The sequence below is a fragment of the Gossypium arboreum genome, chromosome 12 (genome assembly GCF_025698485.1).
Source record: "Gossypium arboreum isolate Shixiya-1 chromosome 12, ASM2569848v2, whole genome shotgun sequence".
In the NCBI taxonomy this organism is placed as follows: Eukaryota; Viridiplantae; Streptophyta; class Magnoliopsida; order Malvales; family Malvaceae; genus Gossypium; species Gossypium arboreum.
In genome coordinates, this window is record NC_069081.1 from 78245563 (window position 1) to 78261422 (window position 15860).

General features: G+C 35.3%; 1 protein-coding gene across 2 annotated transcripts; it reads left to right on the top strand.

The window, feature by feature from the left end:
• The first annotated feature begins 1226 nt into the window (after positions 1-1226).
• On the top strand, positions 1227-11192 carry LOC108479200 (protein CELLULOSE SYNTHASE INTERACTIVE 1-like). 2 transcript variants are annotated; one of them, XM_017781658.2, is made up of 8 exons: positions 1227-1408; positions 1724-1884; positions 2660-2733; positions 3239-6296; positions 6477-9021; positions 9739-10193; positions 10671-10787; positions 10883-11192. In XM_017781658.2, the coding sequence occupies exons 2-8, from the start codon at positions 1882-1884 to the stop codon at positions 11033-11035; spliced, it is 6405 nt and encodes a 2134-aa protein (XP_017637147.1). In that variant the 5' UTR covers positions 1227-1408; positions 1724-1881; the 3' UTR covers positions 11036-11192. The 2 variants fall into 2 exon arrangements, with proteins under 2 accessions (XP_017637147.1, XP_052878669.1); XM_053022709.1 differs by lacking the exon at positions 1227-1408 and adding an exon at positions 1428-1555.
• Positions 11193-15860: the final 4668 nt, after the last annotated feature.

Consider the following 15860-nt stretch of genomic DNA (forward strand, 5'->3'; position numbering starts at 1 on the left):
TTACATAACGTCTTTTTCTAACTAATATAATAACATATTTAGTCATCAATACTTTCATATTCTATCGATTAGATCTTAACTCTAAATAATTCAATAAATTTAATCCTTCACATTTACAAATTTTATCAAATTGATTCTCAAACTTCCTAACTAAAGTTTTCAACTTTTAAAATAGAGGTATTCCACATTTATTAATTCTTTTATTTATGGTTGAAATTATCTAATTCGATACATAACCCTTTTGTTTTATATTTTTAAGAAGTTAGTGTTAGAAATTAACTAAACACCATTAAAAATAATAGAAAATACAAATTTTAGAATTATAATATATAACAAAATTATATAAATAATTTAACTTTGAATGGCATAATTTTAGTTTTTAATTAATTTAGTAAATGATTTGACACTAAATTAAATTAATAGTTATACATATTGCTTATTGTGTATTTAAAAATTAAAAATAAATAATTAAAAATAAATAGAGTAAATAATAATCTCTTAATTAATTTAACAAACGGACATTCAATTAATTCCTTCACATTTTTTTCTTGTGAAAATTAAATGTTCATAATTTTCTTATATTATTAATTGAATAATTAGATTTTTCCAAGACATTTTTAAGTCTTAATTTCCAATTTGAAGAACCAACTTCGATGACTATTTCTATATATCTTGATGGAAATATCATATTGTTAACAAGAGTAAATCTAAATTATTTTTTAAAAGTTTTTCCATTTTCTTTTGTGGAAATTTTGTAAATCAAAGGGTTACAAAAATATTATATTTAGAAGAAGACTAATGAAAAAAGAAAAGCAAATAAAGTTTCAAGATAAACTTATTAGTATCAAGAATTGACTTGGCAAATGGATAAAATTTGTAAATATGATGAGTTAAATTTATTGAATTATTTAGAATTAAGATCAAATTGATAGAATATGTAAGTATCGAGGCTTAAATATATTATTGTACTAGTTAGAAAAAGGCTTTCAGTTAATCTGGAGTGACCAAAACAAAAATAACTTCAAATATTAATACCTAAATTGAAAAGTTTTAAGATTAGATAATCAAGGCAGCAACACGAACATAATTGGGTGGATAATTTAATTCATGTTAGAAAATTATTCGAATTACGAACGTTACAAAAGCCGAGCTCAGAACACAAGAAGCCAAGCTGAGCCGAGCCGAAAAGTAGAGCCTTCAAGTTGTCGGTGGTTCACTGAAAGCGTCGGCTGTAACTGTAAGTGAGCTGATTTAAAAAGGCAAAATATATATATATAGGACAGAGAGAAAAAGTAGAAGAACAAATATAAAATATGTATATATAGGAGTATTTATCTTTTTATCATTTCTATAGTTATTGTTTTTCTCATATCAAATCAAGAATTGATTAATTGTTCTCTCTTTAAAGGTATCTTCTTTAATTCTTTGCATCGAGTTTTGATTCTTTAATTCTTTCTTTAATTCTTTCTTTAATTCTTTAATTTAGTGGAAAACGATTCATTTCAGTTTTCTGTTTTCTCTCCTAATGAAAAGAAAAAATCAGAGTGTTGGAAATGTGATTCATTTCTCGATTCGTTTTCTTTCGTTTTAGTTTACTAGTATTAGCTGCATTGGATTTTTGCTCTTTCGAGATACACTTATTGTTGAATTATGATGATTTTTGCTTGATCTGGATTTGATTGACAGATTTCTCATTTAATTGATTTCGGTTACTGTTTGGCAGGAGATTTTAATGTTTTGACGACGCGTAGTGGCTGAATCTGGAGAGGGGCTAAGTTTTTTCTTAGATTCAGCGAATCTTGCACTAAAGAAGCAAAGCTGGCAGCGACACTCGCTTGGCGGTTTGCTGCTAACAATAGCAGCGGCCTTGCTGCTAATGATATGGTATGTTTCTAGTTTTTAGACTTCAGTCTTTGGATAATTTAGCATTAAGGGTATGGGTTGTGAATTTATGATATTTTCCAATTATGAAGTTTAGGTGGTTTTTTTTCTACTGTATTTAGATCTCATTTTGCAATCATTGGTAATAAATAAATGCATCCTTTTAGTGGATAATTTGTTTCTTGAGGCTGGGAAAACAGTGTATCTGGCGGCGATCATTTGGAATGCAATTCAATAGTGCCTTTTTCTCTTTTTGGAAATATATTTATACTGATATTTAAGATCTGATGTTCGAACATGCTAGCTTGGATTAATGCTATCAGTTGGCTCCATTTCTTTTAAAGTTTCCCTTTTCCATAGAGATCAGTTTAGAGATATATGCTTAATGATGCTTCTGTCGCTGTATTCTCTGCTTTTCTCCAACTACCATATGGTAGGTAATTGGTATTATTGCAGTCTCCAAGACCACAACCCCCCAAAGACCCCTTCTCTTTGACCCACTCATCCCTGAAAAAGAAAAAAACAAGGGGAAATGAAATACTAAATGTATATGTCAACTTCATCTAACCCCTGGAATTATCATCAGGGATGTGAGTTACCTAAATACCCTTGGATCTGATTTCTCCAATGCTTTTCTTGTATATGTTCTCTATATCTTGTTGTAGCTTCTTATGGTCATCATATATTATGTTTTTTTCTTTCACATGGCTAGTTCAATGTGGAGAATATCTAGTTGTAAGCATTTTACATCATTACATTCCTATGTCTATGGTTGCAGGAAAAAAATGGGGATGGCAAACTTCAAGATTCGGAGCTCCCAACTCCACATTCAGTTATGAAAATGGGTTTGAGGTTAGTTTGTGCTTTATTATTTGTAAATATTGTGCAAGGATAGGAGGAACATTGCAACATGAAGAACCGAGCATATGTGAATAAGTAATTCTGTGCTTGGAGTCGTTTACTAAATTTGGAACAGTCTAAATTTTCTGTACAAAAACAGCATAAAGTTTCTTCTTTTTGGCAATGATAGCATACTGTTTAGCTAACTACTTATGTTGTCATTCTAGCTTCCGACAATATATATGTTGCCTTCCTTTGGTATTTTCAGTGAATTTGACTTGGGTTTTATGGTCATAGCCTCATAGGCCTCATTATTACACTATTTGGCTGTTTTCGTTGTGCTTCCATAAGCCTTTGTATTTTTTTGCTGCTTCTCATGGGTTGTAACTGATAGTGTCTGCTTTAGTATCAATCCCCTGCTGTCCATGATAACATCTATATTCTCCCATTCTCTGGTGATCTCTATGATTATTAGCTGTTATAATTCTATCTTGACCATCTCATGGCCTAAAACTAGGGATCGTACAAGTAGCATGGAGGATCCAGATGGGACATTGGCAAGTGTTGCAAAATGCATTGAACAGTTGCGGCAGAGTTCCTCATCTTTACAAGAGAAAGAGCATTCCTTAAGGCTATTGCTAGAACTCATTGACACACGTGAAAATGCCTTCAGCGCTGTTGGTTCTCACTCTCAGGCAGTTCCAGTTCTTGTCTCTCTTCTCCGATCAGGATCACCTGGAGTGAAGATTCAAGCTGCAACTGTTTTAGACTCACTCTGCAAGGAGAATGAACTAAGGGTTAAAGTCTTGCTTGGAGGCTGCATACCACCATTGCTCGGTCTCCTCAAGTCCAGCTCTGCAGAAGGACAAATTGCAGCAGCTAAGACCATCTATGCTGTTTCACAAGGGGGTACAAAAGATCATGTTGGATCAAAGATTTTTTCAACTGAAGGAGTTGTGACAGTGCTTTGGAAGCAGCTACAGAATGGGCTCAAGACAGGAGACTTGGTTGATAACTTATTGACTGGAGCCTTAAAAAACCTTGCAAGCAGCACAGAGGGATTTTGGTCGGCGACAGTACAGGCTGGAGGAATTGATATACTTGTAAAGTTGCTCACAACCGGACAGTCAAGCACTCAAGCTAATGTCTGCTTTCTTCTTGGGTATATGATAATGGAGGATGCATCTGTTTGTTCTAAGGTATTGGCTGCTGAAGCTACAAAAGAATTGCTTAAACTATTAGGACCTGATAATGAAGCCTCCGTTAGAGCTGAGGCTGCAGGCGCCCTTAAGTCTCTCTCTGCTCAGTGCAAAGAAGCTAGACGGGAAATAGCTAGTCTCAATGGTATTCCTGCTTTAATAAACGCTACGATAGCTCCTTCAAAAGAATTCATGCAAGGTGAGTATGCCCAAGCATTACAGGAGAATGCTATGTGTGCTTTGGCCAACATTTCTGGTGGTTTATCATATGTCATCTCTAGCCTCGGTCAAAGCCTTGAGTCATGTTCTTCACCTGCTCAGACTGCTGACACACTTGGGGCTTTAGCTTCAGCTTTAATGATTTATGACAGGAAAGCAGAATCCACTAGAGCATCAGATCCTCTGGGTATTGAGCAGACTTTAGTTAATCAGTTCCAACCTGGCTTACCATACCTTGTGCCAGAACGTACAATAGAAGCCCTAGCCAGTTTGTATGGGAATACTATACTCTCAATTAAACTTGTGAATTCTGATGCAAAAAGGTTACTTGTTGGATTGATCACCATGGCAACCAACGAAGTCCAGGAAGAGCTTATAAGAGCTCTCCTTGCTCTTTGCAACAATGAAGTCAGTCTATGGCGTGCACTTCAAGGGCGTGAAGGTGTTCAGCTGTTGATATCACTTCTTGGCCTTTCATCAGAACAACAGCAAGAATGTTCAGTTGCACTGCTTTGCCTTCTATCTGATGAAAATGATGAAAGTAAGTGGGCCATTACTGCTGCTGGTGGCATTCCTCCACTCGTTCAAATTCTGGAAACTGGTTCTGTGAAGGCTAAGGAAGATTCGGCATTGATCCTGAAGAATCTTTGCAATCACAGTGAAGATATACGTGCATGTGTTGAAAGTGCTGATGCTGTTCCTGCACTATTATGGCTGCTCAAGAATGGAAGCCCAAATGGGAAAGAAATTGCAGCAAAGACTCTGAACCATTTAATTCATAAATCTGATACAGCTACTATCAGCCAGCTGAGTGCATTATTAACCAGTGACCTACCGGAATCTAAAGTATATGTTTTGGATGCTCTGAGAAGTATGCTTTCAGTTGTCCCCTTCCATGATATGTTGTGTGAAGGTAGTGCTGCAAGTGATGCCATGGAGACCATGATTAAAATATTGAGCTCAACTAAGGAAGAAACTCAGGCGAAATCTGCATCAGCTTTAGCTGGGATATTTGAATCCAGGAAGGACTTTCGTGAAAGTAAAATTGCTGTAAAAACTCTTTGGTCAGTGATGAAGCTGCTAAATGTTGAATCTGGAAACATCTTAGTAGAGTCCTGTCACTGCCTTGCTACAATATTTCTTTCAATTAAGGAGAACCGGGATGTTGCTGCTGTTGCTCGAGATGCAATGTCTCCCTTAGTTGCACTTGCTGACTCTTCAGTTCTTGAAGTTGCAGAGCAGGCTGTATGTGCCCTATCAAATCTTATGTTGGATACAGAAATATCAGATACGGAAATTGCTGAACAAATTATTCTGCCTTCTACTCGGATTTTACGTGAAGGAACACTTTCTGGGAAGACTCATGCAGCAGCAGCAATAGCACGTCTGCTCCATTCAAGACGAGTTGATTATGCCATAACTGATTGTGTGAACCGTGTTGGATCAGTTCTTGCTCTAGTTTCTTTTCTAGAATCTGCCAGAGTTGGATCTGTTGCCATAGGAGAGGCACTAGATGCACTTGCTATTCTGTCTAGATCAGAAGTGGCTGGTAGTCAAATAAAACCCACATGGGCAGTTTTAGCTGAATTTCCAAAAAGCATGACTCCAATAGTTTTGTCTATTTCTGATGCAACACCCTTGTTACAGGATAAAGCTATTGAGATACTGTCACGACTTTGCTGTGATCAACCAGTTGTTCTAGGAGATGCTGTTGCTAGTGCTTCTGATTGCATATCATCAATTGCTAGAAGGGTGATCAGTTCCCCTAACTTAAAGGTCAAAATCGGGGGCACTGCACTTCTGATATGTGCAGCAAAAGTTAATCACCAAAGAGTGGTGGAAGATCTCAATCAATCAAATTCTTCTAACTATCTAATTCAATCACTTGTTGCAATGCTGGTATCTGGAGAGCCGTCCTTGGCAAATTTTCATAGTGATGATCAGGATGCCATTAGCATCTGTAGGCATGCTAAAGAAGAAAGCAGGAATGCGGAATCAGATACAGGCACAGCAGTTATTTCTGGTACCAATTTGGCTATATGGCTACTTTCTGTTATTGCTTGTCATAATGAAAAGAGTAAAACTGCAATAATGGAGGCTGGAGCAGTTGAAGTTGTCACCGAGAGAATCTCTAAACGATCTTCCCAATATGCTCAGGTATTCAATCTTTTTCTTGTCAATTATTCATTTAAAATAGTGTTGATAAGAATAAAATATATGGTGCATATAGTGATATATAAAATTTATTGATATTTTTCCTTGTCCGTCTGTGCAATTGTGGTTATGCTCCTTTTGTCCTCATTTTAGTGAAACTGTTTCCATCGTCTGGCATTGCAGATTGATTTTAAGGAAGATAACAGCATATGGATTTGTGCATTATTGCTAGCAATCTTATTTCAAGATAGAGATATCATTCGCGCGCATCCAACAATGAAATCTATACCAGTTCTGGCAAATTTAGTGAAGTCAGAGGTATCGGCGAACAGATATTTTGCTGCACAAGCAATGGCCAGTTTAGTCTGTAATGGTAGCAGAGGGACTCTTCTATCTGTTGCAAATTCAGGGGCTGCTGGTGGGCTTATCTCCTTGCTTGGCTTTGCTGATGTTGATATACAAGAACTTCTGGACTTGTCTGAAGAGTTTGCTTTGGTACGCTACCCAGATCAAGTTGCTCTTGAGAGGTTATTTAGAGTTGAAGACATTAGGGTTGGTGCTGCATCTCGAAAAGCAATACCTGCCCTTGTTGATCTCCTTAAGCCAATTCCTGATCGTCCTGGTGCACCTTTTCTGGCACTCGGGCTTCTGACTCAGCTTGGAAAAGACTGTCCATCAAATAAGATTGTCATGGTGGAGTCTGGGGCTTTAGAAGCACTGACTAAGTATCTTTCTTTGGGTCCTCAAGATGCAACTGAGGAAGCTGCTACAGATCTATTAGGTATTTTATTTACCAGTGCTGAAATTCGAAGACATGAGGCTGCATTTGGAGCTGTTAGCCAACTTTTAGCAGTTTTACGTCTTGGAGGAAGAGCTGCTAGATATAGTGCTGCAAAAGCCCTTGAAAGCCTATTCTCTGCAGACCATATCAGAAATGCTGAGAGTGCCCGACAAGCTGTTCAACCCTTGGTCGAGATTCTTAATACTGGAATGGAGAGAGAGCAGCACGCTGCTATTGCAGCATTAGTTAGGTTGTTGAGTGAAAATCCTTCTAAAGCCCTTGCGGTTGGAGATGTTGAAATGAATGCAGTGGATGTTATTTGCAGAATCCTTTCATCAAATTGTTCAATGGAACTGAAGGGAGATGCTGCTGAGCTATGTTGCGTTCTTTTTGGAAATATAAGAATCAGGTCCACTATGGCTGCAGCTCGTTGTGTTGAGCCTCTAGTGTCTCTCCTTGTATCTGAGTTCAGTCCTGCTCAGCATTCAGTAGTCCGTGCATTAGATAAACTTGTAGATGATGAGCAACTGGCAGAACTAGTTGCCGCACATGGTGCTGTAGTACCACTTGTTGGCCTTTTATATGGTAACAACTACATGCTTCATGAAGCTATCTCAAGAACTCTTGTAAAGTTGGGGAAAGACAGGCCTGCTTGTAAGATGGAAATGGTCAAACTTGGAGTAATTGACAGCATACTTGATATCCTTCATGAAGCACCAGATTTCCTGTGTGCTGCTTTTGCAGAATTGCTACGAATACTGACAAATAATGCTACCATCACTAAAGGACCATCTGCTGCGAAGCTAGTTGAACCCCTTTTTCAGTTGCTGTCTGTACCCGAATTTGGACCTGATGGACAGCATAGTGCTTTACAAGTCCTTGTAAATGTTCTGGAGCATCCACAGTGTCGTGCTGGTTATACACTGACCTCTCACAAAGCTATAGAACCACTTATCCCACTTCTTGATTCTCCAGCTCCAGCAGTTCAGCAGTTGACAGCAGAGCTTCTATCACATCTGCTCTTGGAAGAACATCTTCAGAAGGATGCAGTGACACAGCAAGTAATCGGTCCCCTTATAAGAATTCTTGGTTCTGGTATACATACCTTGCAACAGAGAGCTGTGAAGGCACTTGTTAGCATTGCACTAATATGGCCAAATGAAATTGCAAAAGAGGGTGGTGTCTGCGAGCTGTCGAAGGTCATATTGCAAGCTGATCCTCTGCTCCCAAATGCTTTATGGGAATCAGCTGCTTCTGTTTTAGCTAGCATCCTTCAATTCAGTTCTGAATTTTATTTGGAAGTTCCTGTTGCTGTTTTGGTAAGGTTGCTCCGTTCTGGCTCCGAGGGCACTGTGATTGGTGCACTGAATGCTCTTCTGGTATTAGAAAGTGATGACGGAACCAGTGCTGAAGCAATGGCTGAAAGTGGTGCCATAGAGGCACTCTTAGAACTTCTCAGATCTCATCAGTGTGAGGAAACAGCTGCAAGACTGTTGGAAGTATTACTCAATAATGTAAAGATTAGAGAAACAACGGCAATTAAAACTGCAATTGTACCATTATCCCAGTATCTCTTGGATCCACAAACCCAAGCTCAGCAGGCAAGGTTACTGGCAACATTGGCTCTTGGTGACCTTTTCCAGAACGAGACACTCGCTCGAAGTGCTGATGCAGTTTCAGCTTGCCGTGCTCTTGTTAATGTGCTTGAAGACCAACCGACAGAAGAAATGAAAGTGGTAGCTCTATGTGCTTTGCAAAATCTTGTAATGCACAGCCGATCAAATAAGAGAGCAGTGGCTGAGGCTGGTGGTGTTCAGGTTGTATTGGATCTAATAGGTTCAAGTGATCCAGAGACATCCGTTCAAGCTGCAATGTTTGTGAAACTTCTATTTTCTAACCATACCATTCAAGAGTATGCTTCTAGTGAAACAGTCAGGGCCATAACTGGTAAGCTCCACAACTCTGTTGGACTTTAGTTTATGTGGATGGCTAATATGAGAAATCACTTAAAAGCATGTCTAGTTTACGAAAGTTTCTGTTCTCATGCCTACTGTATGGTTATATTGCATATACTTTAAGTAGGGTTCACAAACCTATGGGTGTAACATTTTAAAAGAACCTCTTTCATAATGGTTGCCCTTGTTAATGTTAGTGTCTTGGCTCACTTTATGCTTCCATTTTGCTGGTAATTCTGAGGGCTCCATCATTGATTGAGGGTACTTCTGGTTGTGGACATACCATCTTAAAGGGTTTCTGTTATCCCCATTCCATATCGCTTATATTGGACAGAGTTGCGGAACACAAAAAGTGATTTACTGATGAAATGCTTGCAACTCAATTCTTTCTGTTCTTTCATAGTCCATGAATGTTGCCCTGCAGCTGAACTGAAAGAGCTGGATGGTAAATTGTCTGCTTTTAGACCTTTATTGCCTGTGTGAACAATATTGACTGTGCTTGTGTGTTTATATGCACCTAGTTTTCAAGATCATGTGCTAGGAAGAAGTGACAAACAACATACATTGTTCAAAGACCCACTTATTGAATTTTGTTTTTCTTTTCTCAATTTGGTTTATGATGGTATTGCTAATCCATTTTTCTTTATAGAACCTTTTCCATGCAAGCTTTTCATTCTCTCCTTCAGTAACATCTATCAATATCTTGCAGCTGCCATTGAGAAGGACTTATGGGCAACTGGAGCTGTGAATGAGGAGTATCTAAAAGCTCTGAACTCTTTATTTAGCAACTTCCCACGTTTGAGAGCAACTGAGCCTGCTACACTCAGCATTCCCCATTTGGTTACATCACTCAAAACAGGTTCTGAGGCAACTCAAGAAGCTGCTTTGGATGCTCTGTTTCTACTCAGGCAAGCTTGGTCGGCTTGCCCAGCTGAAGTTTCTAGAGCTCAGTCAGTTGCTGCTGCAGATGCAATCCCATTGCTGCAGTACTTGATCCAATCTGGCCCACCTAGATTTCAGGAGAAGGCAGAATTTCTGTTGCAATGCTTGCCGGGGACATTGGTGGTGATAATCAAGCGTGGCAACAATATGAAGCAATCAGTAGGGAACCCTAGTGTTTTCTGCAAACTTACACTTGGCAACACTTCTCCTCGGCAAACCAAAGTAAGATGCTTTATCCTTCTCCATCCTGTGTGTCCAACTGTGATTTGATACGAGGAACTTTTCTTTCTGAACTTTTTGGTTATCACCTAATTATTTGGTAGAACTAAAAGATTAGTTATGTATGGTAACATGAGATTTTGGTAGCCTGTATATTCCCACACTTTTTCAGCTGCTCAGCTCCTTTAGTCCTCATAACTACTTTCCTCAAAAGGATACACAAATTTGCTGATGTTTGGTTTCGAATCTCTTAACCAACTCGTGAAGAGTTATGGTCAAAATGAAATCGTGAAGAGTTATGATCAAAATGAAAGGGGATGTTTCTAGTTATAATATCTTCAAGCTTTCTTGGTTGTGACTCACTCGAACAAATTTTAGTCTATTTGTGCTGGTCTGAAAATTACTTGAAAACAGTCTCTGCTTTGATCACTCTCCACCTTCTGTAATTTGTGCCATCCTATCTTATCTGTTCGTTGTTAGGTTGTATCGACTGGCCCTAATCCTGAGTGGGACGAAAGTTTTGCATGGACTTTTGAGAGTCCTCCAAAAGGCCAGAAGTTGCACATATCTTGCAAGAATAAGAGCAAAATGGGGAAGGTAAGCATATCACTTGCTTGTTTGTGTTTTTTTTTTTTCAAGAGAATGTTGTACTCATTTTAGTTTCCCTCATTTTCTTTTTTTCACGTCAACAGAGTTCCTTTGGAAAAGTTACTATCCAGATTGATCGGGTTGTAATGCTCGGAGCTGTTTCAGGAGAGTATACCTTATTGCCGGAGAGTAAAACTGGGCCCTCACGGAATTTGGAAATAGAATTCCAGTGGTCTAACAAAGAATGTCAAAGTTGATTTTTATTTTTTTATGCAAATAGAAAATTTTGAGGGTGGGGGAGATGATTATAATGATCAATTTGGAAACCTCTTTTTTCTTTCTGTTTTCTTTTTCCCCTTTTCAGTGTAAATATTCTACAAAGATTTTAAGTCTTTAAAATAGTCATTTGTGAAACGTATTCTTTTTTAATCTGAGTTTCTTACATATGGATGCAAAGCTGTTTTGCTTTGTACTTCTTTGTATTCAATTTGAAAGAAGATAAAAAATTTTTGTTTTTCCTTTTGGAACTGAACGTCTTTTGATTGTATCGAACTCTTTTCTTGCATGAAGTTGATCAAGTCGACGCTGAAATGGTTAAAAATTTTTGTGCTTTTTCACCCTTTACATCGTGCATGGTTTATTATCAATTTATTTTTACAAAATGTTTTCTTAGTACAATAAAATATATATTTAATTGTTTTCTTAAGAAACTATATAACATAAACTCTATATTTTAAACTTTAAACCTTAATAAAATAAAATAAAAATGTGAAATTTGATTTTCCGTAATTTTTATTGAAATCTTGAACTCCGCATCTCTTTGCCAATATTTGAATTGGACTGGACCAGTTTTGAAAGGTTTCAGATTAATTGAGTTAAGAACCATTATATATCGATTCAATTAGGTTAAAAAACCGATTGAATCATCCAAACTAAATCAAACCAATTGAATTGAATTTTTATTTCTTGAATATTATTTATGGTGGCTTGATTGGTTCTAGCACCGGTTCGATTTTGAAAAGCTTGCTCTTTGCTCAAACTTTAATTGTATGATTGAACATTTAACTTTTAAATTAATATGTAGTTTGCCCCCTATACTTGTCTAAAAACACTTAGTTTTTTTTGTACTTGGTTGGTACCTTCGCACTAACACCATTAGTTTGTATTGACATAGCACCGATGACCAATATAGTGACTCGTGACAATCTCTCAGTATGTTACGTGGTGGATATAAATTTAAAAAAATATTAAAAATCTTCTAAAGAACATAGATTAATTTTAAAAAAATATAATTTATTGGATAAATTTAGGTACCAACTAAGTACTTTTAGACAAATTGAGGGAGCAAACTATATGTTAATCATTAAAAAACTAAAGATGTTAACAAATTGGGGACAATGTGTGTGACAGAATACAAATAAAGGTACCAATTAGGTACAAAAAAGAGTTCAAGTACCAATTAGATACTTTTAGACAAGTTCAAGGGGCAAATACATATTAACCCTTAAGTTTTTTATTTGTTTATACTTGTTTCTCAAGTTAAATAAAACAAATATGAATAAGATTTTAAAACTCATTTATTAAATGAATTGAATATAATCAAAATTGTTCGATTTATATATGTTATTGTTTATATTTGTTTAAAGCTCGTTTAATAAATCAATTACAACTCGATTATTGTTCGATAAATATATAAATAATAATATTATTAAGACTTAAATGATCAATTGGTCTTAGTTGATTGAGTCTTAACTCGGTTTGTATTGTTATCGCAACAACCTTGAAGATGTGAGTTTGAACACAGTTAAGCACCTAATATCCTCTACTTCAGGTAGGTTAGGGTATTTTAGGTATTGTATCAATAACGACAAAATGGTACCTAAATTAAATCATTTTTCCATCTTGATACCTATTTTTTTTTCCAGAAGTGGTACTTAAATTATATCTTCGTTACCCAAATCATCCCAACCATTACATCTAAAAGTTGTCACGTGGCACAAAAATCACATAAGATGACCATGTATTTATTTGGTAAAAAACTCCTTTTCGATCCCTTTTAATTTAAATATCAAGAAAATTGGTCACTTTCAAAAAATTAAAACAATTTAATCCTTATCAATTTTGAAAGTGAGCAAGTAAGGAGAATTAATTATAGCATTATATTTTATGTTAATTGTATTTTATGTTAATTGTACACTATTTTTATTGGTATAATAACAAATTTAGCTCTCAATGTTTATATATTCTATGTAAATGTTGACAGAATGTATAAATGTTGTGGGTTAAATTTGGACCAAATTGGAATGATGTGTAAATGTTACGAGCTAAATTTGTTAAATCAAGACCAAATTGATAGGATATGCAAACTTTGAGGACTAAATTATATTATTATACTATTATACTAATAAAAATATGTAAAGTTGACAAAACAAATTAATATTGTGATAAATTATACTTAGTTGCTCACTTTCGAAATTAATAAAGATTAAATTGTTTTGAACTTTTAGAGGGACCAATTGGCTTAATATTGAAATTGAGAGGACTAGAGCAGTCTTTTTAGCCATTTATTTATATAAAATGATTCCAATAAAAAGTAAAAAGAAAAACTTGCAAAATTTAAAATAATTTTTAAATATATATAAATTCAAAATATATATATTTATTAAAACATTATTTTATAATATATTAATTATATAAAATTAAGAAAATATATCAAAATTTAAAATATATATTTAAAAATTTTAAAAATAAAATAAAATCCAAATATTCAAAATAAAAGTTTAAAATTATATAAAAATCATTTTTTAAATATATGATATTTCGTTTTACATTAAACAAATTATATAAAATCATATAGAATATAAACAATTAACAATATGTACAAATTAAAAAAAATCCAAATTTAAAGTTGAGGTTAACTAGTCAATTTGGTCAACAATACTCGATCAGTGGGCAATGCTTATGTGGTTTTTTATGCAACATGCCACTATGTGTTTAAGTTGTGCCATTGTTAACTACCGCTTGACCGACGAAGATACCAAAGTGGGAAAAAAGTATTTTAGGTACCAAGATGGAAAAAAAAACGTACAATTTAAGTACCAATTTGCAACATTCCTTGGCTCGAGGGCTAACATGGACAAGTGATGTTGCATTACACTTCCTTTACATTTGCAAAATTTTTAAACAAAAACATCATTTACACAAATTATTAGCATCCTTTAAAACAATTTACAACATTTAGAAAGCTTTAGATACATTTTGAAATTATTTTGAATAGTTTTGAAAGTGTTTGGACAAGTCTAATACACAAATGAGTTCCGAGGGCTTATAAAGACCAAAATACACATTGCACAAGTGTTTTGGAGTAAGTCTCATGACTTGAATGTCAAGTCTTGAAACTTCAACCTATAAGTTTTAATACTTAACCTATAAGTCTTGAGACTTGGCTTGCTTATTGTAACGTTTTAGCTATTGGCTTGCAAGTCTTGATACCAAAAGGGTCTAGTCTCGAGAGTTGATGTAGAGGACCTCAAAACATTCATGATACTTGCCACTAAGTTTCAAAATCATTTTAAGGCCTTATCAAAGCTTAATTAAACACAAATTCAATTCATACTCATGTTTAAATCAATGTTTAAATCAACTGAGGAACCAAAGGCCAATTTAATGTATTAATATAATATCAAATAACACATGGCAACACAAGCCTATGTAATTATAAACACTTAAGCTAGCCTAAGTCTTTATGTACATGCTATTATACTATCACAAACAAATACAACATCAACTACTTTACAGTTTTCAAACCTTGTATAGTGATGCGATCCACCTAAGAAACGATCTCAAGCTTCTTACAAAGTCTCCCACCTACACATTTTATACAATTAACACGATAAGCTTGAAGAGATTAGTAAGTACACTAAGATTTCTTACTTTACCTTTTCTCATATTAGTGTCGAGTCTTTTATAAATATAGAGTCTAAATTCAATTATAACACTTACTAATAAAGTTTTATTTTCGTTCTGAAACAACTCTCACCTGTCCCGATGTACAGTATGAATTGGAGGTGCCATTAGAGCACATATTTATCAGAAATAAAAAATTATTATAAATTAAAAACCTTAAATAATTTTTATAAAATCATAAAATCAAGTTTGAGATTATTTTGGGACTTAATATTAATCGATTTAAAATAATTTAGAAAAGGTTCAAAAGCGATCAAGGTTATCTAAAACCCAAAATAAACCCCTGGTAGCCAAAACAATATGGTGGCTCAGGTTTAGGGTAGTTGTGTTAGTAGCTCTGGGGAGATATACCGATTCAACTCCCACACAATACCCATTTCAATCCTTTGCCTCAGTTGTTCCAAAACAATTGAGCAAGGTATCGATACATAGACTCCCTAGAGGTGAAAACCAATTCAAAAACACTTTATTACATCCCTTTTCCAAATGTTTCCACTTCTCCATTTCCACTATTTCAATTCATTTTTGTTCATTTGATTCAACATTCAATTCATTTATGGTTTCATCGAGCTAGTGGAAGGGCTGATTGGACATATGCGTTTGAGGCTAAAATGATTTATAATTAAGTTCTAGCTTTTCACCTATTAATTATAAATTCATTAGTCATTAACTCGTTCTACCATAGTATCATGACTGAGCTCTCTCCAATGGCATATCATTACGAAAGCAGCTCAATCAATGCTCGTCTAATGACATTGTCATAATTGTTGCTACCCTAATAGGATATCCTTAATCTCTATAGGATAATATCCGTTCTCCCATTGTGATTCAATTTATCTCAAGGTAACCATTACATCTTCATGAAAATTCAATTATAATCAAATAGTAATCATGTAATTTATCACAAAGATGAATGACCTATGGCCACGTTTACTTTTCATCAACCATGTAATGCCAATGAGAAAATATCATTTACCCATGTCTCGGGTTATGAATGCCACTATTGTGAATGACACTACATACTACAGAAGTAGTATACCCAACGCACTGGCTTTCGGTTCCTTTTTTATTTGAATTCAGGCTTTTATTTACATCGAAGTATACGAGTCGCAAATA

Bases quoted from the DNA above. Each gene is read 5' to 3' on its own strand.
- LOC108479200 (XM_017781658.2), top strand. The intron at 9,022-9,738 runs GTAAGCTCCACA...AATATCTTGCAG, and splicing joins AACAGTCAGGGCCATAACTG to CTGCCATTGAGAAGGACTTA. The intron at 10,788-10,882 runs GTAAGCATATCA...TCACGTCAACAG, and splicing joins ATAAGAGCAAAATGGGGAAG to AGTTCCTTTGGAAAAGTTAC.